This window comes from Puma concolor, chromosome E3 (genome assembly GCF_028749965.1).
Source record: "Puma concolor isolate L17-30 chromosome E3, mPumCon1.1.hap2, whole genome shotgun sequence".
Taxonomy (NCBI): domain Eukaryota; kingdom Metazoa; phylum Chordata; class Mammalia; order Carnivora; family Felidae; genus Puma; species Puma concolor.
The window spans coordinates 3638525-3664421 of NC_141682.1; the positions used below are offsets into that span (position 1 = coordinate 3638525).

Consider the following 25897-nt stretch of genomic DNA (forward strand, 5'->3'; position numbering starts at 1 on the left):
TTGAAGTTTCGCTGAATAAACCGAGAAAAATATTGCAGTGTACTCTCCAAGGAGATTCACTATTTAATACACCCACTATTTTTTTGTTGAATAAGCGAGGGGAGTATGTAGAGATATACAAGCAGTGGACTTTCCTCTGCAACTAAAGATGGATGAGGGGCCCTTTTTCTTTCTTCTCTTACCTATTATTTAGCCTTCCATTGAAGTAGTAAATCTATATTTTGGAGAAGAGAACTGCTAAGACTTTAAAGAAATATGTTAATAGGCTGTCGTGACAGAGGCCCTGACACAGGCCGGATGCCTGGCTGTGGCACTTTATTTGACACGCTTCATGCGTTGGTGCTTAGTTTAGATACTGAAGCAAACTGGCCTATAAAATACTGTGCTGTAAATACAAACCTTTATGAACCTCTTGGGATCGTCCTTCTAAAACGTGAATTAAGATATTCCATGATTCAAGCCCATAAACGAAAAAGTAGCCATCACCCTGAGTAGTAATTTGCTTTCTCAAACCTTAGAATATAAATTGCCTTTGGCCTGTGCTCGCCAAATTCTGAGTCTGTGTGCACGATGGTAACTAATGAACTTTTTGGAAATACTTTTCAAAAGGAGTCCAAGCTTTTTCAGGCTATACAGGTCATCTGAAATACACCTCTTTTGCTTAGGGGTATTTTTTTTTTCTTGTTTAAAGAGCCACCGTATTTTACCGCCGAGCCCGAGCGTCGGATTTTAGTGGACGTGGAAGAAACCGTGGACATCGTCTGTCGAGCAATGGGTGAGTGTGGGGAGGCTGCTCCCCACGCAGCCGTGACGCGGAGGGGCATTTTCCAGGGCGGGATCCTCATCGTTATGGGGACACACGTTGACAGTGACGTCAATCACAGGGCCTCTGGAACGTAGCGGACCTCTGTTACTGGGCATGTGACCTTGAGGCAGGTTTTTGGCCTTGCTGAGCCTTTGCTTCCTCCCCTGCAGAGCAGAGATAGTACCTGTCACCCACAGGAGTGACAGGGAGGCCTTAACCCCATCCGTCCCGACAGAGACAGACAGTCTTGTCTTCCAGTGCTCTGATTCCACCAGTGTGCCCCCCAAGACTTGGGGCAAGAACTTCTTTCTCGTCCTTGGGGTGATTGAGGCTCACGCCTATGTGTTCTCCTTAGTAAGAGAGAAGATGGTTTTAAATTCTTTGCACAGGAAATTCTTCCTTTTTTTTTTTTTTTTTTTTGCCTTTCCAGTTTGGGGCTGACTTTTTCTTTGTTATTCCAGTAATTTCCCCCCTCGTCCCCATGCCTTGATTATGAGCTGTCCATAGTCTCCATTGCCTGTCAGACAGCACAAATAATTATACTAAAACCAATAACTGAGACGAGCTTTTTAAAGGCAATTTCATTAACAATAGCTATGCTAGTGCTCTGGAAACTGTCAGTGAAAAAGGACATTTTTTTAATGTTTAAACCTGTCCATCTTACGGCTGGGTATTTTATTCTAAGAGCTCGGAGAGTAAGGATTGCTCACGATTTTGTAAATCTTCAAAACAGCTTCATAAAAGAGATACTATTATCTCAGAGTACACATTTGAAAACAAGACCTTAGAAAGCGAGGGTAAGTAATGTGCTCAAGGCACAGAGCCAGGGGGATGAAATGAGCTACTTATAAAATCATGGCCCAGCATCTCGCATGCAGGAGCATCTCATTAAATACTGGACCACCTGCTGGCGGTCACGTGGCAGTGGAGGCAGGATCCAAACCCAAACCCATCAGCTACCAAAGCAAGGGCTTTGGCCAGGTCGCCTGGCTTCTCCCGAAGAGCTGAGGTCCTGGGACCCAGAGCACATGTCCACCAGTCCCCAGGTCCGGGCATGTCGTTCTTCGTTTCTGAAAAGTAGTGGTGTTCTGTGAACAGCCCTGATGGTTCCTATAGTGATCGGTGTCTGCCGTGGGCACCTCTACCCACCGTGCTTCGGCCCAGAGGGCGTTGGCTGAGGGGCTCGGTTCTCAGCCCCTGGTCAGCTCACAGCAGCCCTGCTGACCTGTCCTGCTCGCGCCCTCCTCTGGTCTGGCTCTGCCCAGGCCTCCTGGGGAGGGGCAGAGGAGAGTGATGTGAGTGACATGGAAAACTCTCCCTAGCTACGGGTTGTATTGTTCTCTTTTTATTTTTATTTTTCATTTTATTTATGTATTTTGAGAGAGAATGCACACAAGTAGGGGAGGGGCAGAGAGAGAGGGGGAGAGAGAGAGAATCCCAAGCAGGCTCCATGCTGCCATCACAGAGCCCAATGTGGGGCTCCATCCCATGAACCATGAGATCATGACCTCAGCTAAAATCAAGAGTCGGATGCTCAACTGACTGAGCGCCCCTGTTCTCTTTTTTCACATAAACCTATGTTTTTGAGGTCCACGATGGTCCGAAAGTGAAGCTATGCAGTATTTAGGGTGCTCGGATTTTAGAAGGCAGAGTCTGCAATCCTGCAGGGGATAAGATTTCCTTTTATGCCACTAAATTGCCCTAAAATAGAAAGGCACTGAGTTCCCCATATCCTAACAATTATTTTTCGATAAATGACAATCTTAAGCTCTTCCCTTGACAAGAGAATGCTTTTTTTGCATGATTTCTACAGGGTGAACTGCTTGTTACCGTACAGACTTGTAAATATGTATCGAACAGGCCTTTCAACGCTGCCATCGTATAATTTACTGCTTTCTTTTAATTTTGACAATGAAACGATAGCAGTATGCGAAGTGGTTATTCTTCATGAAAGCTACATCGTGTAATTGCTATTATGAGATTTTACATGAATTGGTTATGCTTTTACCTTGAAATGGATTTTTTTTAATTTCCTGATTTAATGAAAAGTGACAGGAAACATAATTAAGGCAAAGAACAGAATCTGAAAATACATTATCTTGAAATATTTCACAATGTTAACTTTATTTATTAAAGAAGACATCTTACACCTACATAGCATCTGAAATCAAGTGATTTTGGTGTGCTTTCACCATGAATCACTGCCGACACGTGCTTTACTTAAATTAATTTCACGCATAGAGAAACTGAGGTACGGAAGCAGCCTGAACATCTCTGCGCATTTCCCACGGGCCCACGGCAAGCATATGTGTGCCCACCACGGTTCGGGATGCCGTGGTCTGGTGCCGTGGTGGAGTTTCTGTGCACAGCCTGTCGCGTCTTCCCAGCTTACCCGTGTTGGGCGGCTTGGGAGGGCCAGGGAGCGGTGGCCACCACTGTCAGTCACCCAAGCCTCCCAGGGCAGCTTCCCAGGGAAGGAACGTGGCCTCTGCCCAGTCACGGCTTGTCCCGTGCAGCGAGGCGCCGGGGGGGGGGGGGTGGTTGAAGGGGGGGGCGCAGTGTGCGCACCCTCATCGCCTGGGCTCCGTGTGCTGAGCAGAGCCACGTGGGGGGTGAGCGGCAGGGGGCTTCATGCTCTCGGCCAAGGACAGTCCCTTCGTGTACAACAGGGCTCTGCCCCTGTGAGCTTGTCCTTTGTCCTCCTTGTAGACCCTTCCCAAACCCAACGGCACCCTCCATCAGACGGACGGGCCGGCCAGATGGCGCAGAGCTCCGGTCCCTCTGACCGAGGCCTGGGTTGTCTCCGTCACATCGCCAGGGTGAGGAAGGGACGCTCAGCCTCAGACTGACCCTCCCGTTCCCCCAGTCAGTGTTGGCCCCGCCCAGGCTGCCATTAGCTCCCAGGGGCAAGGATGGTGCCATCCCGGCCCCTTCTTGCCACCTGCTGGACTCACATGCATCTCAGGGGCCAAGCGACTTCTCCCCTGTGCGCGGTCGAACACCAGTTGCACCTGAGGCGCCGGGCACTGACCTTAGCCATCGCCCCTCCGCCACGGCAGGCCTCCGCTTCCATCAGGGTGACGCCCAGCTCCCTAGGCGGGGGAGGGGTGAAGACACGGGGCACGTTTTTGGCTGTTGGCTGTAGTAATAGTCATTCTAGCCCCTGTGCACCCACCACCTGCCGGGCACGAAGAGATGCGTGTGTACTGACGCCATCCGTCTTCGCAGCAACATTCGGAGTTTGCAAGGGCCGCCTCCTTCCCAAGTGCGTCTCCGGCCCCCGTGACCCTACCCCCAGCCTCGAGGGGCAGCGTCAGCCCTACGGAGCGACAGGGGCCTTTCCCCCCATCCCTTTCCGTCCGGAGGGCGGTCACAGCTGGGATCCCTTTCCCTCCCGACCAGAGCACAAACCTGCACAGGCTCCGGGAGTCCAGAACCATCTGCAGCCCAGCATCAGGAGTTCATTCCCACTCCTTGTGGTGCCCCTCTGTGTCCGCGTCTTCACAGAGATGAGAAAAATAACACCATACGAGTTGGACGGAGGGGCTAAGAGATGAAAAAATGCCTACCAGCCTATCGCCGTGCAGCCTTTGAGACATTTTTGCCTCAGTCCCCGTGTATAGTGCTTGGAATTTAATTTTTTCGAATGCCTACTTCTTTCTACTCCTACACAGGGGTCCCTCTGCCCACTCTCCAGTGGTACAAGGATGCCGTCTCCATCGGCAAGCTCCACAATCCTCGATACAAGATGCTTGCGAGCGGAGGCCTGCGCATCCAGCATCTGCGTCCAGAGGACTCCGGAATCTTCCAGTGCTTTGCCAGTAACGAAGGAGGGGAGATCCAGACCTACACGTACCTGGACGTCACCAGTGAGTACTGCCCGTCGGGAAAGACAGGCCATCCGGGCTGGGCCCTCGGGCCAGGGCTTCCCAACTTTTGGCTGAGTAGCATCTGCTCAGGTCAGCGGGCAGGGCGCAGTGGCCACGGCAGGGGCCCCGTCTCAGGCGGAGAGCAGCCCATGTGCTAAGCCCCTCGGCAGCCCCAGCAGGTACACCCTGCCCCCACGTCCTGGTGCCCAACCTGCTCTTACACAAACCTTGATTTTTCGGCGCTCAAGCCATCTTCTCCGCTGAGAAGTAGAAAAGAAAAATCTGCATTTTTCTGGACAGAACTGGAAGAACTATTCAGTGAATAGCTCTTTCCTAATCTTTTTCTTTTGATCTCTTTCCCATTTTTTATATCCATTTTCTATTTTAGTTTTATTGAACAATTATAGTTCTTCTGTAAGTTTCTTTTATTATCCCATTAACAGAAATACTTTGGCACTCTGTCTTTGAAAAATCAAATAAAGGTAAAGGCTTTCACTGTATCTGTGGGTTTTCTTTTTCATCTCCACAGCTGTAATATTGTTCTTCTAAAATGAAGTGGAATTTAGTGATGATGGGATTATACCTTTCATGTTTGCCCTTTTGGAGGCAAAATGCTGATATTCTCAGGTGTGAGAGCCATTTGAGAAAGCAAATCGTGTCAGTATGCAGATGGCTCCTGTCTGCCAGAACGAATGAATTTAAGGAATCGTGTGTCTGTTTTGGTACGGTAGGGACCACTTCCTTGAATCTTGCCCAGGGGTCAAGTTTATCCTCTGGTTTGGACGACTGTAACAGTGGAAATAACAGTGGGTACTTAAGCCAGAAGCTGAGTTTTGATCAGTTAGGATTATTTAAAGCACATCTTAAAAAGCGCCAGCCAGGAGCTTGTGGGGCTTTTCTTTTTCTTTTTTTTAACCTGCATTTTAATTTCACTGTAGTTAACATACAGTGTTGTGTCAGTTTCGGGTATACGGTACATCGACTCTACGATTCTGTACCATCCTCCGTGCTCATCACGATGAGTGTGCTCTTCATCCGTCACCTGTTTCCCCCATCCCCCGCCCCCCTCCCCTCCGGCAACCACCAGTTTGTTCTCTGTCCTTAAGAGTCTGTTTTGAATCGGTGTTTTCGTATTCTTGGGGTAAATACCCAGGAGCAGAATGACTGGATCATAGGGTAGCTCTCTTTTTAACTTTTTGAGGAACCTCCACACTGTTTCCCACAGTGGCTGCACCATTTGCATTCCCACCAGCAGTGCAAGAAGGTTCCTTTTTCTCCACATCCTTGCCAGCACTTGTTTCTTGTGTTGTTGATTTTAGCCGTTGTGACAGGTGGGAGGTGATGCCTCGTTGTAGTTTTGTTTTGCATTTCCCCGATGATCGGTGACGTTGAGCATCTTTTCATGTGTCTGTTGGCCATCTGGATGTCTTTGGAGAAATGTCTGTTCATGTCTTCTGCCCGTGTTTTTAATTGGATTATTTGTTTAATTTAATTTAATTGGATTATCTGGTTTTTTGGTGTTGAGGTGTAGAAGTTTGTTATATATTTTGGATGCTAACCAAAATATCAGTTATGTCATTTGCAAATATCTTCTCCCATCCAGTAGGTTGTCTTTTGGTTCTGTTGATTGGAGCAAACTTTTTCTGTAAAAAGCCAGGTAGTATTTTCAGCTCGGAGGGACGTGGTCTCTGTCACAGCCACTGGCTTCTGCTGTAGTGGCGTAGGAGCGGCACAGACAGTACTGAGCAAATGGACCTGGCTGTGTTTCAATAAAACTTTATTTATAGAAGCAGGCAACAGGCTGTCGTTGCCTACCTTTCTCTAGTGAGACGCTTGGGACACATTCCTTAATTCTCAGCCTCAGTTTTATCACCAAAAGTGAACCATCTCAGCCCAGTTCACAAGCTTCCTCCAAGGATCAGATGGGAAATTTAGATGAAAAGTGCTACCAAACTGGTTACCATGGCAGCTGGAGATTGAACAACAAATACATGATAATGATACTGCTACATTCTCTGTTTTGTAAGTACACGGTTTTGCAGAATAGGCTTTTATTCCCAAATTAAAACCCTTTTAGTGAAGAGAAAATATAGTAGGTAAAGCAATCAATATTTATTCGTTCATTTCACAAACATTTAATTTAGCATCTCTGTCAGGCACTTGGGTCTGTCAGGCTCGGGGATAGAGCTCTGAGGAAGACACGCGAGGTTCTCACCCTTCCAGGGCAGAGGTCATGAAGTGGGGAGACACGCAGGAGAGGAGGAGCTCGTCTAGCCAGGGATGAGGGCCATGAGAGGAGACAACAGGCCAGGCCCATGGTGACCCGGGAGCTGCCTCTGAGGGCGCCCAGGGATCATTCCCTGAGACGGTGCGGGAGCTGAGGTCCAAAGGTGCAAAATCTTGGGGGATGTGCGCGTCATGGTGTGAGGGAGGGGACGCTGCAAGTGCCTTCGAGGAACAAGCTTGGAGATACAGGAGCCAGGGGTCATGGTAGGAGGTAGGCTGGAGGGGTCAAGGGCCAAGGCCCAGCGGGAGGCTTTCCAGGGCCTCCGGCGGGGAGTGGTGGGGTATCCTTCCTAGGTCCCAAAGGGCACCCAAGGCTGGGTGTAGAGCGGCCAGCGCAGGGAGGAGCGGAAGGCTTGGGCCCAGGTAGGAGGCCGCTGCACTGTCCAGGTGGTGGCCCCACAGGTGCAAGGAAGCAGAGGGCTCTAGGCTACGCTTTGGGGATGGCACCCATGGCACCTATGAGGTTCGTAGGGACTCCCGCCTGGGGGAAGGCGGGCCGGCAGCAGCATCCGCTTCTCCTGGGAACCCCAGCCCAGGCTCCTGTGGGGCCCTCCCGGGGTTTGGGACACACAGATCCCTGCTCTTCGGCGATTTCCAGTTTAATCATTCTCCAAGTGGTACACAGTCAGGTGAGCCCTCGCTGAAGCCGGCCTGAGCCGCCGTGGCTCTCTCGGTCCGATTCCGGGCTCCTGAGAACTGGAGACCCGTGCCGACCCCCCAGGACAAGAAGGCCCCCCCAGCAGTTGGGCCCACAACACTTCCTGGAAATCCTTTACCGAAGGGCTTCAAATCTGATTATTTCGTGAAAGTGTCATCTTGTGGTTAATATTTAACAGTCAAAAATTAGCTTTTTCTATTTTTTAAAGAGTAACGAAGTCAAGCTTGTTAGATTTATCTAAATAAATGTCTTTCGTCTCATTACCGTTCTTCTGAAACAGCCCTTCCTGGGCCCCGGCACTTTGCCACCACGTGTCCGTTACATCACGGACTGGGTTTCTCTCTGGGTTGTAAACACAGATCGGCAGCTCCTGAGGGACAAGTAACTGAAGGTTATAGTCACTGCTGAAAGGTTTTCATCTTTTGTCGCTGCAGTTCTGTGTGATTAGTCCTATAAAAGTCCATATGGGCCACCCCCAGCAGGCGGGTCTGGGCTCGTCCGGGGGGCACACCCTGAGAATGTCACTGTTCGCTCCCGCTTAGATGTCGCCCCGGCGTTCACACAGCTGCCAGTGGACACCACGGTCACCGACGGGATGACGGCCACTCTGAGGTGCGAGGTGTCCGGGGCGCCTAAGCCCGCCATCACGTGGAGGAGAGGTGGGTAGCCTGCGCGGCCCCCACAGCCTGGCCACCGTGGGAAAGGAGCCCCTGGGCCAAGGCTCATGTTCTCAGCCCCCTACCCCCACCGCCTGCCTTCAGTCAGTAAGGATGAGCAGCCGTCTGTCGAGCACCTGCTGGGTGCGGGAGCCGGCTGAGTAAGAAGGACAGTGCCCTGTAAGCTTCACAGAGCTTACGTCTCCGAGAGCAGACAGACTTTTTTCAAAATGTGTGAATATCGCTGTGTTCTGCCTAAGCCCTTCATAGGCCACCTTAGGCGTGTGAGGGGCTGCCTGAAACATAGGTGCTGGATCTGGAGAAGTGCTTCCAGGACTCCGTTTCTCCATTTATGAAGTGAAGGCAATATTCGAAATGAAGAATAATACCCTTGTTTCTTTAAGAAAGAAAGGTGCCTAGGATGCACACCTGAAACTAACAGGATATGGACGTCATTTGTACCTGGTTTTACAAAAGGCAGAGAGGGACGCCTCAGTGGTTCAGTCACTTAAGCATCTCACTCTTGATTTCGGCCCAAGTCATGATCTCACCATTTGCGGGATCGAGCCCCATGTTGGGCTCTGCGCTGACAGCATGGAGTCTGCTTGGGATTCTCTCTCCCTCTCTCTCTCTCTCCTCCTCCCCTGTGCATTCTCTCTCTCTCTCAAAATAAACACAAACATTAAAAAAAAAGCAGAGAAACCAAAGACTGGATTCTGCCAAGGCTCAAAGTCTGAAGCATTCATGGACAACAAGACTCAGAAGGACCTTCCAAGATCCCTTCCCTGTGTGTAACTTAGCAGAGTGACGTCAAAGGCAGAGAGCTTTACCAAAATAGAAAAGCGGAGACAGGGAAAGATGGTTCTAGCACAGGCTCATCTGACACGTAACCCTCTCCATTCTACCTGTTTTCCGTCCCCATGAGGAGGGGCATCACGTCATGGGCTTTCTCTGTGGTTCCCAGGCCCTTCCACACAAAGGCACACATGTCCCTCAGTGAACAGCACACACGATCCATTCTTAACAAATATATGCTGAACTGTGCGGGTTCACACAAATGAGCTGGTCACGCTCGGAGCGCCCTCCTCTGGGTGAACCACGTAGAGGCTTCTCACCTCTCCCAGCATGTGACTCCTGCACCCAGACGAGAGCGGTTAAACATGCAGGTCAGTAAGCAAGAGGGGGTTCTTCTCTTTTATGTATACATTTTTTCTCCCAATTTAGAATGTATGATAGCTTTGTATAGAAAATCTGCAGATGTATACAGGTATCAAGAAAAGTCAGAGTCAGTCACCAAAGATAACAGTCGCATACATACATGGACGTAACTGGTTTAACCCATTTTCTCAGTATTGCACAATTAAGATTTTCTTGGTCTCCATCATCCTAAATAATGCGAAAGGAAACTGCTTTGGTTATTTTTGCACATACGGTTTCCACCTTATTATGATTATTTCAAGTTATTTTCTTGGTTTTGGTGCTGACATTCCTGTTTCTCTACTTTTCTTCAGGAAAACATATTTTGGCCAGTGGCTCTGTGCGCATTCCTAGGTTTATGCTTCTGGAATCCGGGGGTCTGCAGATAACCCCCGTCTTCATCCAGGATGCTGGCAACTACACCTGCTATGCCACCAACACGGAGGGGTCCCTGAGCGCGTCTGCAGCACTGACTGTGTGGAGTAAGGACCACAGGCCACGTGGAACCTTCTGTTCATCATGGCTTAATCATCATGTCAGCTGTGCTTAGGGGATGTCAATACGCCCTTGGACTCTCTAATCAAAAGATAATGATTATTTTTACAACTAATTTATAGAAATCTGTTGAGTAATTAATTTTTCAGTTTCTAAAAGAATAATTAGAAAATGTATTCAAAGATTTAATGGGACATTTCAGGAGAGATTAAAGATTGACTTTTTAAAGTCAATGGAGTAGGAAATATTATCCCAAACTAGCCCAAACAACAAAACTGATAGGTTGGTTAATTTTATAAGCATTGTGTAAGAATTAACAGTTAAGAGTCAAGAGATAACATTTTATAGAAAGTATGTTTTTTCTGTAGTATCATTTTAACCAACTAAAACACTCTTAGTATATTAAACGTGAGTGTTTTTTATATCTTAGGAGTGAATTGAAAATTTTTGATTTCTCCAGCTTTTTGTCTTTATCTGTAACACAGGTTTCTGAACTGGAGAATGATTTGTTTTCCAGACATAAGGATTCATTACCAAGTATCTCTGCCCCACCTTTAACTTCACTTGCCGGTGTACTTTTTCATCTCTGCTTCATCCATAATCTATAGGACTAAAAAAAAAAAAAAATCGTTGTTCAAAAAAGCAAAAGATAGTGCTCACTGATCTTTGTAAAGCTTATCTCTATGAAGAGAGAAAAATTTAACTGGCATCAGTGACTCATTTGTCCAAACACCGTCCTTAAAGAGAACCTGAACTATCGTGCTTTATTTCATGTCCATTTGGTTCTCTCTGGTACAGTTTGTGTCCACTTTGAGAAATGACCCCTTCTAATTTATTTAGGTGTTATAAAAACACCAGGACTTTTAAAGAGGCACAAATTCGAATTCCCCCAATATTCTCCGGTACCAAAAAAGGGGTCTTGTCCCATCTCGTGGCCCACTCCGTTGACCATTTCTGATTTGTCTTGTGTCCCTAACATGTGAACCTGACATTTAACAGCTTGTGAAGAACTGTGTCTGTGTCTCTGTAGGTCACCCTCCAGAAAGTTCTGTAGATCTGCTAAGATTCAAAACCTCGCAACACTAGAGTGATGAGTGTGCTCTCGGGGGGCCTGCAGAGCACATCCCACCCTTTACCTACTCTGTTGTGTGCCGTTGCGGGGGATTCCGCCCTCCCCCTTCCGCAGACACCCAGTTTAAAGCTCAGGTCTTTTCCGGGACACCGCGCTCAACGCGGTCAGGCTGGGCCCCGACCTAGTCTTAGGACTCCCATGTTCTGGGCTCTGTTCCTTGGGGCCAGAGCAGGGTCCACCTCACAGGTGCACGGTGGGGGGGTTCACCGGCCACAGGGCTGTCGCCGGGCCTTTCTCGGCGAGCCACTGCACTTCTGAGCGCCACTCTCTAGTCCTGGAAGCTGGGAGTGGTGCTGTCACAGACCCCACGAGGTTGTGTGAGCATTAAATAGAACAATACAAATGGAAGCACTTTGCAAAGTCATGACGTGCTGTGCAGACAGCAGAAATGACCAGAATGTTAATAATCTTGGGAAAGAACCACGGTTTTAACCTAAGACCGCAGAACCTAATGAATATTTGCATACGGTCTGCATTCTCGTTGTCCTCAGGAGGGTTGAGAGGCTGGGGAGCGGCCCCAGAGGGGAGGGGAGGCCTGACTGCCCTGGCCACGCCGTGGAAAGCTTGCTTCCAATTCCCTGAGTGCTTTCATTTACGTTCGTTTTGCCAAGATCAGAGAAAACTTGGAGGCTTTTATGTTAGGTGACCAATTCATTCCCCCCTGAGGGAGGAAAGTCTCAAGCATGTAATTCTGTCTGAGTTGTGACTTGTGTTTTCCCAGATCGTACGTCCATCGTTAACCCTCCCGAGGACCGCGTGGTGATTAAGGGGACCACGGCCACTCTGCACTGCGGAGCCACTCATGACCCCCGGATCACTCTCCGGTCAGTTCAGTCACTCACAGCGTTTGGGGCTCATTCATGTTCTGGGAGCTTAGGAGATGAAGTTGAGATGGGAGAATTTGGGCAACTTTGATTTCAGCCGCAGATCCCTGATTACGGCATCACACGGTCTTGGGCTCCATCATTAATCACACAAATCCCATTTTCCACTCCAGCCTTATGTATTATTTACAGTGAGCTATGTTCCACTCCGTGGCTTCAGTACAGCTTTTCATGATTTTCCTGCCAAGGTTAATACACTATCTGTAAAACGTACTTGTCAGGGGCTGATACTTAATGAGAGAAAAATCCGGACAGATCGAATAGGATTTCAGCAGCGTTTATGCTGGGCTGTGTAAGACTTGAGAGGGGTTCCCTCTGCTCTAGGGTGGTTTCATGGTGAGATGGAGAGTAAGGCAGACCTGTACCCAGAGGAAAGGCGGCCACGGTCACCTCGTGCATGTAGAGGAAAATGCACGTAAACACGGGGACTAGATGCCTTGAAGCCTCACTGAAGGGATTGTAATATCCCGTCTTTGTCCGAGTTCAGGCAGGAGGGTAATGATGCAAACTGTGCCCCTCTGGGGAAATGCAGGGCAGCAGACACAGGTGACTGGGTGGTGAGCTTCTTCCCAAAGAGCTGCCACCTTCAGAATAGTTTTTAATTTTCAGAACCAGCCCTGAAAATAAATCTAGAGAGAATGATATGGTCATCCTAGAATTTTCAGTCTGGCCTTAGCCCAGCCAGAAGGCACACATTTAGCCAAATGGATAGACTCAAGATGCCTTCCTTCCTTCTTGAACACCTCACTGTGAGCAGAGGGAGGGGCCTGCTGCCACATACATGTTTTTTTTAATGTTTATTTTTGAGAGAGACAGAGCATGAGCAGGGAAGGGGCAGAGAGAGAGGGAGACACAGAATGGCAAGTAGGCTCTAGGCTCTGAGCCATCAGCACAGAGCTTGATGCGGGGCTCGAACCCACAAACTGTGAGATCATAACCTGAGCCAAAGTCAGACGCTTAATGGACTGAGCCACCCAGGCGCCCCTGCCGCGTACATTATTAACTGGATTCAGAGACTGAGCTGTTTGCTTACTCTTCTTGAGCAGACGTTTGGCAGATCGTGAGTTTCTGTGCTTTCACCTGGCTCTCTCGAGTTCCCGAGAGCTCAAAAACCAAGTTTGGTTTAGTTGCAAGAATGTCAAAAGGAAAACCCACCAACAAAAACTAACAGGCCAAAGATTACCGAGAGAGTCCATGGAGGCCGTCTTAAAGATGTTGCCTGGAAAAGAGCACATTCATTTCTAAATGGTTTGGGGGTAGGATTCCAGAGGAGGGACAAGGACAAGCTGGTTTTCTGCAAGAGCTCCCCCGGAATCCCTCTGGACCTTTGCGTTTTTCTTGTAGCTTTTTATGTGTGAGTAAACAGAACCGGAGCCTCCTTCCGGAGGGGTTTTAGATGGCTCACTCTTGGGGCACTGCTCGTCCCAGGGTTCCTCTGCCCTGAGAGCACCGCCCCTAAGGGATGATCTCAGCTGAACATCATACCCCAGAGCGAACGATTTATTCATTTCCTTCTTGGGGGACTACGTCTGTTCTGTCTCAGGGTAACTTCAGATAAGCAGTTTATTAATGTCTATGCTCTGTGCATATTAAACCTTTAAAGAGCTGGGTACATTTTGCAAACCCGAGCACATTATTTTGGAAAGGAAAGCCAGTTATGTCCCGCTGTCCAGCAGTAAGTGGTGACCCCTGACCACTGATACCAAAGGCCGGCCAGGCTCTTAATTGATTCTACATTTGAAAAGAAAAATGTGCTAAAATTGTCATAACTAAAGAATTAAATGAGAAAGAGGTGCAGTTTTAAGAAAACAAGTTTATGGGGTGTGATCTTTTTCCAGAAGTTGGGTAATTCCACTCTGAGGAGTTCTGGGACGGTCATTGCCCCCTATCCAGGCAGCACCCCTGTCCTCCAGGAACATTCCTGGGCAAAGTGCGAGGTACAGTGTTAGTAAGTGACATGTGTGATCATGACACTGTACAGACTTCCCGTCTCGAAACCCAAAGGCCAGTTCGGTGTTCTCAGTGATCTTCACAGACCCATTTTTAACTTCAGCATCTGTTTTTGTCTTGTGGCCAAGATATTTGGTTGCTTTTCTTTATTCTTTCTTTTAGATATATTCACATGTCATGAAATTCACCCATCTAAAGAGCACACAGTTCAGTGGCTTCTGGTTCATTCACAAGGCCGTCGGTCGCTCACGGCCCAGATCCTAACCCTCTGGCTTGATCCTAACTGGAGAGCTTTCCTAACTCACGACTCCCTGCTTGGCCCACAGCTACGTGTGGAAGAAGGACAATGCAATCATCACCCCATCTGGCAGTTCCAGGATCATGGTGGAGAAGGACGGGTCCCTTGTCATTAGCCAGACGTGGTCGGGTGACATCGGAGACTACACCTGTGAAATCCTCTCGGAAGGGGGGAATGACTCCAGGACGGCCCGGCTGGAGGTGATGTGAGTGTTGCCGCCGTGGAGCTTTAACCACCTCCTGATTGCTTGCAGCGCTATGGTCAGCCATCCCGAGTCCAAGTGGCTATTTTTAGCGCGTGTGATGCCACTTGGGTCCCCAAGCCAGCCGTCAGAGGCCATGGCCTCATGCCTCACAGGCATACAGGCTTACTTACGGGTTTTGTTGGAACCTGGAAATGAAAACATTCCACTCTTGGTTCAGATGGTTTGCTACTTGGTTTTCACCCTCCTATTATTACCTTATCTCCCCCGTTGGCACCATGTCACCCATTTACCGCAGCGCCCGTAAGCAACAGCCCACTTTGCCACGTGATGCCCACAGAACTCGGTGAGGAATGTCAGGCCAGCCCACCGAGGCCAGACCGTTCGGTGACAGCCAGGTACGTGGCGCACTGAGGTCAGCACCACCTGCCTCTCTGTGGGTAAACAGCTGCTTTCCGTGAAGTCTTTGGAAATCCTGGAAATGGCAAGCAGCTGATCGAGACCTCCTGGGGGTCCCGAGGGCCCAGGAGGGAAACCACTGCCTTCCTCCGTCTCTGGACCTCTTTATGCAGCTCCTCTCTGTTCCCCAGCAGGGGCTAAAGAGCCTGCTGACAAGTTTCCTTTTTCTAATATGTAGTTATTTGTTCTTTAAGAATGGTGCCTCCCAGACAGTCCCTGAGCACAACCATACCAAAGTAAGATCTGCAAACAAAGCAGCAGGGCAGGGGCTCCAGGGGCGCAAGCCAGCAGCCCTGGCTAACGTGGGCCGTGCGAGGCCGTTAGAAAAGGCCGTTTCAGAGGTTTTTCTTACTGGTGTCTGCCCACCTCAGTCCAGGAAGGAGTCTATAGACAGAAGCCACTCCCTGAACGTACAACATGAACAGTCTGCATACAGAGCCAAGCCTCCAGCCGAGGGGGTTCACGGGAGAAGGATACTTGCTAAGGGCTCAGCACATGGGCTCCTGGGTGTGTTGCACACACGTGTGAACACATGAACAGATGGTAGCCTGGCCTAGCTCTGTTTCTGGGATTCCACGGGTTAATGGTGTTTAGCAGCTGGTCCAGAAGAGCCTTGAATTGTGCCTCCAGTACCCGGAAAGGCCTGTTCTCCTGCCTAGTTGGCATCTGCAGGGCGACTCCTTGTTCTCGTTCCTACGGTCGGTCACCTGCTGGGAGTGAAGGTCATCCCGGTTAGTCACCAGACAACAGGTGCCCCCAGCCCCCGGGTGGGCGGGATGTCTGCGGGGGTCAGGTGCTGTGGCCCTGCAGCTTTGTGAGTGTGCGTGAAGTGCCAGGTGTTCCCGCCCCACCCTTAGCCGCTGGACCTGCCAGCCCTGGGCCCTTTCTGCCCTCCTGGGCTCACCTGGTCCTCCGCCCAGGGCCTCGGGCTGCTGCGGCCGTGTTTTCTGCCATCGCCGTCTGAAGGGCCCCTGCCTCTTTTAGGGCTCAGCCACAGGGTCACCCCTGCGTGGGGACCCCAGGGTGCCTCATGGCTTCCCAGCATTTGCTTGGACTTTCTGTCATAGCACTGATCGCATGGGCTGCAAGTGCCCGTGTTCACTGGGCCTGTGCACCGGAAGAGTCTGTTTTCACGATGCTTTCACTGCTGAAGCAAAAATACCCGGATGGCAGGCCTTGCATTTTGAGTGGCTCACGATGCTTTGGGACACGACAGGGGCTCCGACGTCCGTGTCGGGTGGTTCACATGCATGAACAAATAAATGTGTGTAGGTTACCAGCCACCGGCGGGGCTCCTCCCGATTGGGCCCTCCCTCCGATGCTCACATGCCCGGGGCTTCTCCCTCCGAGCACACAGGCTCATGTTCCCCTGCGGGGAGCCAGCCCAGCGCCCAAACCCCCTGTCGGATCTGGGCCTGTGTCCTTCCTCCTTCCATCATGTTGGGAATTGTTTTTTTTTTTTTTTTTTAATTTTGACAATATTGGGAGTACACATCCAGCACATTCACACGATCCACTGTGCTATTCATATTTTTAAAGCTACCTATGAGAACTCTTAGATCATCTGTCATTGGTAACAAATAAATGAGTGTTAGCATTTCATAAGGACTCTGTCAGCAGAAGCCAAAATTGCATGCTTCCAATGCAGGGCATGCTTTTTATTCTGCACTACCTCTATGGTCTACTGATTTACATATCTTCCCTTCTATTTGCTTATTTGATTTCCTCTGAGTAAAATACATTTTTCAGCAAATGTTGCCATATCTATAAAATAATAGGCTTTCTGTAATGGTAAGACACCTCATCTCTAAATATAGAAATATTTGCAGATTTGTGATTCAAACCAATTGAGGTACAGCGGGTTACAGAACTGATTTGGAAGACAGCGGTTCCTTATGAATTGTGAGTGTAATAAACACTCCACTCTTGCAAATCTGAATGAATTGAGGAAGTTGTAGGTTATAGCCTGGTCTGTCTTTAGATCCAGATAGGTCTTAACTGTACGACATCAGTAATGACAATAGTAATGATAATAGTCGTAACTCACGATCGAGGGGCATTTTGTGCTTCTCGGAGAACTTTCAAATCAAGCTCGGTAACATTTCTGTGATTTACTCTGATGACAAAAAAAAAAAAAAAAGAGGAAAGAAAAAAAAAACCTCATACTGCAGAAGTGACTGAGAGGTACTTACAGCTAAATAGTGTCCTTCAAAAGAGGCTGAAAGCCTGCTTCCCCTGCCTCCCCACTTGAGTTAAAAGCTACTTAGTTAAATATAGAAATTAGCAGCATCAGAAGTGGGCTTTTCAGAAGCAGACCATCCGTCGGTTTGCTCTCAGTGTGTGTGTGTTGCGTGTTCTAGCTCCATCCTCTGTGCCAGCCTGGTTGGACTCCTGGCCCGTCACGCCCAGGACGGTGCCGGAGAAGTCGCGGTCCTGGCAGGGCTACAGGTACCTTTTGAGGTGCCCTCCACCAGCCAGGCCGGACTGCACCCCCTTCTCCAGCTCTTCCTGACTTGGGGCAGCTTAGCCCACTTCTCAGCCTTGGTTTTCTCAACTGCAAGATGGGCACGTTACCATTACCTTAGAAGGCCACTGTGAGGTTTGAACGAACCAATGTTTATACCACCCTGGCCTGGAACCCAGCTCACCCAGTCATGGCTCCTGTTCCTTGCTTACTGTCCCACGAGAAGCACCATCGCTCCTTCACCAAAGCATCCTCCCACACCCGGGCTCAGGAAGCTTCTCTTCTATCCTGCTTTATTTTTGACCATGTTCCGTGACCCTCGGACACACTAGGTATGTCTGTTTGCCGTTGAGCTCTCGATGCCTGGAATGGTGCCCGGTACATAAATGTCCAGTAAATGTCAGAGTGAGCTTCACCCCCCCACCCCCCCCACGAGGCTGAACTGGGCTTGCGTAATGGGGATCACAGAGGAGGAGTAATTTCTGAGGGGTCTGCCTTCATCGCCTCCCCGAGAGGAGAGGCTCCCACAAATCCACGTGGTCCCGGGTTGTGCCCTATAAATTAACCGTCCACAGGGCATCACGAAACGGCCAGTCCCCGACTGGTCGGTTGGGCGTGCCTCTCCTGCTAGTTAGCTAGTTCCTCTCAGGAAGGAGCTGGTTTGGGACGCCCCACATCCCAGAGCACCTTGCTGCATTGAACACACCAGGGGAACTAGGCTCCTAGGGCTTTATTGATTGAGTGATTATTAATCATTTAAAGACCCAATTAGCTTTGCATCTTTCCTTCTGAGATCAGAGACTAATTCTTAGGAGTCTGGAGTACAGAGAAAACTTAATTTATGGAGCCGACTGCAAGACTTGGACCCTGAGGCAGGGAAGAGATTTCTCTCAGTAAAGCCAACCCTCACAAACCCATCATAAGGAGTGAACAATTTAACACCATTTCTCGAGAATTGCCAGGCCCCCCCAGTCATCTTCACCCTCAGAGTGAAGTCGGAGAAGCTGGGTTTGACCAGGTCATCATTTGTGCGTTAAAGGGGCCGTGCTTCCATATAGAAAAATACTTACCTGAGCCTCTGTTGCACAGCAGGCCGGCTACAGCCACAATTTTGCCAATTGCTTTCGGTCGTTTTCGAAGCTGTTTTCCCCAAACACACCTGGCTTAATCCCCTTTCCCTATGGTCCCCGTGTCTCGTTGTTAGTGTCTGGTAGTCTTGTGGTGTAATTGGCTTGACAGGGGATCCCCCCCCACCCCCAAGTTCTCTTTAAATCACAAAGTGACTCGGCACCGGCCTCATTTCTATTGTTCGCAGATTTCTTTCATTTGTCACCCTGTCTGCAGATCCCTGTCTGTGAGTTGCTCTGCTGATCATTTATCTCCTTTCAAAGTTGGCAGAGAAACGCCAAGACATAGTCTATTTCTATTAGATCAGATTCTCTGAAATGGACTCAGAATATATTAAAGCCTCATTTATCGGTTATTGATGGTCAGGCAAGTATTGCGCAAAGCTTAATTTTCCCGATAACCAAAACTCACCATTTAAAGAAACAGTTTACGTCTTCAATGTATATTATAAAGTTCTTTGCATTGGGAAACAGGTAACATTGAACACAAGAGGTATCACAGAGGGGATTTTCCTATAGGACAGAGGCTGGAACTAGGAAAGGTCTAAATTTCCTTCTGACTCTGAGCTCTGCAGTGTGTAAAACATCACATTGAGCATTGGGCCACCATCTTGGATGTGACCATGAGCCCATGGAGAGGACTGTGGGGCAGCGGTGGACGAGGGCTCATTATTTCTTGATGATGAGTCACATCATGTCTTTGGGCACCGCTGGGCTTTAGGTCCCTGTTCCTACACTAAATGTCCCAAAGCTACATTGCCTTTACATTTCCAAGGTCTTCTCAATGTCGCCTCCGTCTCAGGCACCTGGCTGCCATTTTGCTGTTCAGGGTGCCTACTTCTAGCAGACCTTAGGGCCTTCTTGTAGGTGGCTTTTGGTCAGCTGGGAAGAGGGAAATCACAAACCCCTCTTAGGAGAATCACATGCCGAGTGAGAATCAGCAAGCTCTGAGGGGCAGACAGAGGGACTGTGGTGAGAACCCTCCACAGAGAAGTTCTCAAGTAGTGTCCCCTCGCACAGGAAGTGGCTGTGAATAGTAGTCAAGCCTCCACCCCCCCAGAACAGAAGCTATCTGGTCACCGGTCAGATCGGTCCTCTCTTGGCCCTCCTTTTAGGCTAAGAGAAGCATGATCTGACATCGAGTGCGAGAAGCCCCATATTTTCCCAGCTGTGGGAAAGCTGTACTTTCAGAATTCAGGATTCGATCTTGCACAGCCACTTTAGGCCCCTAGACGAGGTGTGTGGGGACACAGGAGTTTCTCAGGGGCCACAGGCTGAACGAGAGCAGACTGTCTCTTCACAGCCTCGGGTCCACAATGGCCAGTCTTGTCCCCAGCCTGCCGTGTGCCCCCACCTCTCGCTCCCCGGATCTCCTCTTGGAGTCCGGATGTATATGTCGGCCGTGGATGCTGGCTCCTTAACCTCTAGCCCAGCTTTTGTCTCCCGGTCTGTCCCCTCTCCTGACTGCCTCCTGTGTCTCTCAGACACTTTCCAGTGAGTCGCCCTCGGGGTCCCAGTTGTAGCCCTGGAGAGTCAACGTCACACAGATAGCCCAGAAATTTTGAATACGGGTGTCTCTTACTTGCCTTCTTCCATGACTCAGTGCAAACCCCGTGTTCCCGCTGCTGCTCCAAACCTCCCCCTAGTCTTACCTGCACCTTCAGCAGCCCCTTCTCCTTCCTGTCCTCCGTGCCCAAGGGAGCCTTCCCTCCTCCTCCGCTCACCCACACCCTTCCCAGCCATGCGACCCCCACTTCTTCCACAGACGGCCCTTCCTGCAGCTCCGCCCTGCAGCCCGCCCACCGTTATTTCCAGAACCATCCCACGGCTCCTGACCTGCGATGCCTTGCCTCGTCTCAGCCTGTATACGGGCCTCGTGCTCCCCCTCAGCGTTTCAGCTCTCGAGAGCAGGACTGTGACAGCCTCTCCCTCCGTGTCCCTACACTCCACATATGGCCCCCGGCTTGGGGAGTGTTCGTTTGTTAACCCATCCACTCCCGTATCGGTTGGTCCGTCCGTCCGCCCCACATTTTACTGCGTGCCCACTCTATGCCAGCGTTGGCGATGCCAAGATCAAGGAAAAAAGGCAGAGAAGGGAGAAGAGAAATGTTCCTTCCCTGGAGAAGGGAGGCAGATCCATAATCAAGCAGGATGCAGTAGGGTTCCTGCTCCCGTAGGGCTTCAAGATGTTTCCTGAACTGAAAAATCTGTAGATTGCAGTGAGATAGAAGTGGTTGGTTCTGCTCAAGAATTACTCGTGGGTGAGAGGGAAGCCGAGCCTCGGAGGCTGAGATGGATTTTCTGATTGGCGCGACTCTCCCATCGATGGGACGTCCCGTGTGAGTGCACACAGGTCACGGGGTGGCTGGACTCGGGGAGCCACAAGGCCTTCACTGTGGCTGGAAGCGTGACGCTCAGGAGAGCAGCCAGTGTGGGCTAGAGGCTGAGCTGTGTAGCAGGGAGTCGTCGCGGGCGCAGGGGGGAGCACATGGCAGGACCCCGTACAGCGGCAGCAGGCAGGACGGGCGGGAGGACCGTGTGGCGTGGCCCTTGGGACAGCGTGTGTCGGGTGGGCTAAAGCTGGTCAGTGGCGACGAAGCAGACGGGTTGGCGTTACGGGCGTTTCTAAGGAGGGTAGGTAGGACGTGGTGACTGCTTAGAGGCGCGTGTGTGTGAAGGGGGGACGGTGGTGGGAGTGGAGATTCTGCAGTGTAACCACCGACCCAAAGAAGGGCCCCACACCCCAGTTTCAGTGAGGACAATGATCCGTGCCCGTCAACCCCCAGAGAGAATCCCCCCGCAGCGTGTCACTGGAAGTGCCTCCTGCCCACTCACTGTAAGATGCCGCCCAGGGTCTCCCGGGACCTCTTCTCCGTCCCCCCGGCCCCTTCAGGCTCTCGCGGAGGCTGCGTCTGCCTCCGGGGCCTCGGGCCACCCGCACGTCTCCTGACTTGGCGGTGAGTCGGTGGTGGGGGGCCTCGGGCCCGTGTGGGGCAGTGTCCGCACATGAACGACGGTCCCGGGCACCAACCCGCCCTGTCAGTCCTCTGAGTTAGTGCTGGTCACGTCAGCCAGCCCCCCGGCTTGGGCAAGTCTTTGCAGTGCGGTCCTGACACCGACTCCCCGGAGGTGAAGGGCACCGTGCCCCACCGCAGACACCAGCCGCAGCTCCGCGGCCCCCGGGCCACCTGTGGTTCTGACCGACCCCCTAGCATTTGAAGCTTCCCGCCACCCCAGCAGGATGGGTGATTCCCTAGAACAACCCACAGAACTCGGTTAAGTGCCTGATTTCGGTCTTACTATAGAGGATAAAATCCGGACCAGACGTACAAAGAGAGGCAACGGCAAGGTCTGGGAGGGTCCCAAACACAAAGCTTCCACACGTGTCCGATTCCCGACTAGGAAGCTCAGCTGAGCTTGGTGTCCATAGTTTGGCTGGGGCGTCATTATCACTGGCTCGGGCCCCTGCTCCCGCCCCTCCATTTCCAGGAGATCAGAAGGTCTGGCTGATCTCACTGGCTCGACGCCCCAGCCCTCTAACCACACGGCTGGTCTCTCCAGCAGGCGAGCCCCCTCCTGGAACTCTGCAGGCCCCCCCCCCCCCACGAGTGACGCTGTTGGCAAAACACAGGTGTGGCCTGACGGGCCCACCATGAACAGCTAAGACAGCCCCTCAGGAAATTCCAAGGGCTTAGAAGTTCCACCCCAGGGAGCTGGGGCAGAGACCAGACCAATTCTTTATGATACCACAGTCTTATTTGGAATACTTACCCAAGTCTATCTCAGTTTGTTTTCAGGTTGGGACAATTTCAACAACTGTGGTTTAGTTTGAGAACAACCCAATTCCACTAGGAAAATGGGGCACAGGGAAAGGAGAAGAGATATTTTTTCCTGGCACGTCCTTCATAGGCGTCTTCACTGGGAATTTAAGGAAGAATCAGTTACTGGAGAGCTCAACAGAAATAAAAGCTCCCTTTCTGATTTAAAACCTAATTCACAACTAAAGAGAAAACAAGCCAACATTTCAGGCTCAAGTTGATTCTTTATTGTACTAATTTAAAGTCTCCGTCTACCCTGGAAATATTAGTTTGTTTATTAACCGTGTGCCTGGGTCAGAGAGAGCTGTGTTTCTTAGGTAGCTGCACACACATAACAGCTTAATAAATTTCAAAGTGTAATGAGTACGCTTTTTAAATTAAAAATATCAAGTACACTTATGGCTCTTTGTGCCGACCTATGTGGGTCGGCAGTAATTGATGTCTCAGAGAGACCACAGACTAGCTAAGTGGGTGAAACGGGTCCACATGGCACCCCTCTCCCAGTACCACCTGAGGACGTTTATAGAGAAAGCTGTTCCCGACGGCCACGAAACAGGGTGCTGCTCCCAGATTTGTGAGACATGAAGGTTAAGCACCAGACTGGGGCTAGGATGGTGCGATTGCAGGGGCGCCTGGGCGGCTCAGTCAGTTAAGCATCCGGCTCTCAATTTTGGCTCAGGTCATGGTCTCATTGTTCGTGAGTTCGATCCCCACCTTGGGCTCTGTGCTGCCGGCATGGAGCCTGCTTGGGATTCTCTCTCCCAGTCTCTCTCTGCCCCTCCTGCACTTACTCTCTGGAAGGAAGGAAGGAAGGGAGGAAGGGAGGAAGGGAGGGAGGGAGGGAGGGAGGGAGAGAAAGAAAGGGATTGTATGGTTGCAGACTGAGGAGAAACCATACAATTGGACTTTGAAGCTTTGTCACCAGTAAGTCCCAGTAAAGACCTTTTCTATTAGTAAACCCCTTTCTGTATTTATTTGCTTCAACTGTGTTTCCATTCTACAGCCCTGCTGATGTTCTGTTTACTATTTCCATGGGGTTTTCGAATTTTCTCCACATTCCCCTGAGTTCTTTCCCCGAACCCCGTTATCTCGCAGAAGACAGAATGACGCCACAACGTCATGTGGTCAAAGAAGAGGCAGCCACTCTCTGGGGATACCTGTGGGCATTTTGGCGAATGAGCCCAAGTGACTAGGTTCCAAAATTTCCAAAGTTAAATCTTATTTCCTAGGCCCTTTCCTGTTTCTGTGGCTCTCCGCCTTCCCATTAACAGCTTCGGGTTGTAAGAACAAATTGCTGACTGAGTTTTCTCAATTAAATACTATACTGTGTAAAACTTGGCACTCCCTCCCCATCTAATCCCAAAGCCATCAATCATCCCTTTAATCTCTACCAGAAGGATTAAATCAAATATCTTTGGCGAAACAACCACATTGTTAATGGAGAAGGTTTTCGGGCGGAGAGGTGCTCAGAATTTGTGTCTGGGGCATAGTTTATGTTTCCGTTTTCAAAACATTCCCCACCGGGACTGTGCGATGTGAGAACCGGGCTAACCGTCGATTCTGATGTGCACCCTTTTTTTCTTCCTGTTCCTTTGCGCCCAAGTGAACTGCCTCATTCACCTCAGAACCTCCTGGCCAGCCTGAACTCTTCCCACAGCCACGCCGTGACGCTCTCGTGGGTTCGACCCTTTGACGGAAACAGCCCAGTCCTCTATTACATCGTGGAGCTGTCTGAAAACAGTAAGTGCTGAAGCAGAGTTGTTGCCGTGGACGGATTTCTCTCCGCGCACTCAGTGTCCTTGACCTGTACTTCTGGCACAGACCCCAAACCAGAGGAAAGATGTGATGACGCTTTACGGAGTTCCAAATGAAGAACCCCACTCTGGATTTTGGGAAAGATGCAGGGTGCCGTGGGAGGCTGGGAGGGACGAGAAGGAAGAGCAGGGAGCTTCCCGTCTGGGCCTGAGCCCCACAGGGAAGCTGTGCGCACACCCGTCGGGACCGTCCCAAGGGTGAACTTGGACGCGGGGAATAGGGCCGCCCCCTGGGGCTGCTTGGGAGCCAGCAACAGCACTAGTTAGCGTTTCTGCCTGTCTCCTCTGGCTCGGACGCGGGCTAAGTATTCTCTGGGCCTTCCCGTTCTCCCTTCCCCCACGCCTTGGCCTCCGCCAGCAGGAGCTGGCTTTGCTCCCCGCCCTGCCGCCGTTCTCCCCTCCTCTCCGTGGGCCAGCGGCTCCTCCCCTGCCCCCTCCACTCTCTTCTCGGGAAGTCAGGGCATCCCTGTGATTCCAAGGGGCGTCTTTTCCTTGACATCTGGGTTCTCCAGCATCCTAATCCTCCAGAGTCACGCTCGGGGCCCCGTTCCTCCATGTCTCTGTCCAGTGGTCTCCCACACCTCCAGAGTGAATTCAACTCCTTTGAACCCTGACCGTCCTCAGTGCCTTGGTGCAGCCTTTCTAATCTCCATTCCAGCCCCGAGGCCTCCTTGGTGACGAATGCCACGAATGGCCCCGGGCCCCTTTCTCCTCACCCGACCCCACGCCCACATCCGCGCTCTGCGTTCTCGGACACAGCTCTGCAGGGTCCGGTCTCTGTCACCAGGACAGCCTCCGACTGGTGCCCCTGCCTCTAATCTTCTTCTCTTCCAAAGCATTCTTACCCAGGCAGGGACACTGATCTTAACATCTCCCCCCGCCCCCACAGGGCTTAGAAGGAAACCTTCCTCAGAGCCTGAGCACTGTCACCTACCTCCCCCTTCCCACTCTGCTCTGTGCCCAGCATGTGCCAGGCACGCTGGTTTCATGGGTGGCCCGCATGGCCCCGTTTCCCTCGTCTGGAATGCTCACGGGGGGCTGGACCGTCACCCTTCACTGTCACCTCCTTGAAGACGCTTTCCAGAGCGCTGGCTCAGTGTAAGCTTTCGCCATCCAAGCTAGCGTCGTCCCTCAGCCGTTATTCCAAACTCCTCCTGGGCCTCCCCCAGCGAGGAGCTAGCCAGACCACAAGGAGCCGGACTCCTGTGACGGTCAACATCACGGGGCCCCTGGCTTGTCTCATCGCGACATTGTCATTATAATTGGGTCCCTGTTCCAGGACAGCTGGGAATGGTTCTCTCTCAGGGTGCCCTCTGCTGAAACCTGAGTCAGCCTGGCCAAAGTCCACATGGCTCGCTGGCCCGCTCAGTTCTGCAGGCAGAGACGTCCTCCGGTCTTGGTGACTGCTTTTCCCAGGCGCTCGCCAGCTCGCATGCTCTTGTGTAATTGCTGACTTAACTCCCCGAGCTTCTGCTAATTATCTGTTGTACTTGCCCTCCGTCCTGACGCTGTATCCTCCTTCAGATCATCACGCGCCCGTGCCCCAGCAGGCACTGGTTGATGCTCTCTTCACAGCTCAGGGGCCCGACGTGCAGAGTAAGTCACGGGCTGGAAGTCACACGGCTAGCGGTGGCTGAGGGCGGGACTCCACCCGGGCTGTCTGCCTCCGGAGGCCCTGCTCTTAGTGAGTATCAGGCATTTACAAAGAAGTCTCACGGGGCAGACGCTTCTCTCTCGCACCTCGGTGGCGAATGACAGAGGTGAAGGCTTGGTGGCCTTGGGT

General features: G+C 51.0%; 1 protein-coding gene across 2 annotated transcripts in view; it reads left to right on the plus strand.

Annotated features, from left to right (window-relative positions):
• SDK1 (sidekick cell adhesion molecule 1) overlaps positions 1-25897 on the plus strand; it is an 888233-nt gene that overhangs the window by 658863 nt on the left and 203473 nt on the right. For both annotated transcript variants that reach the window (XM_086692476.1, XM_086692475.1), the window contains exons 8-14: positions 692-775; positions 4480-4674; positions 8161-8277; positions 9786-9953; positions 11820-11922; positions 14259-14435; positions 23904-24040. In XM_086692476.1, the coding sequence (XP_086548602.1) occupies positions 692-775; positions 4480-4674; positions 8161-8277; positions 9786-9953; positions 11820-11922; positions 14259-14435; positions 23904-24040 (981 nt within the window). The remainder of the gene's footprint in view (positions 1-691; positions 776-4479; positions 4675-8160; positions 8278-9785; positions 9954-11819; positions 11923-14258; positions 14436-23903; positions 24041-25897) is intronic.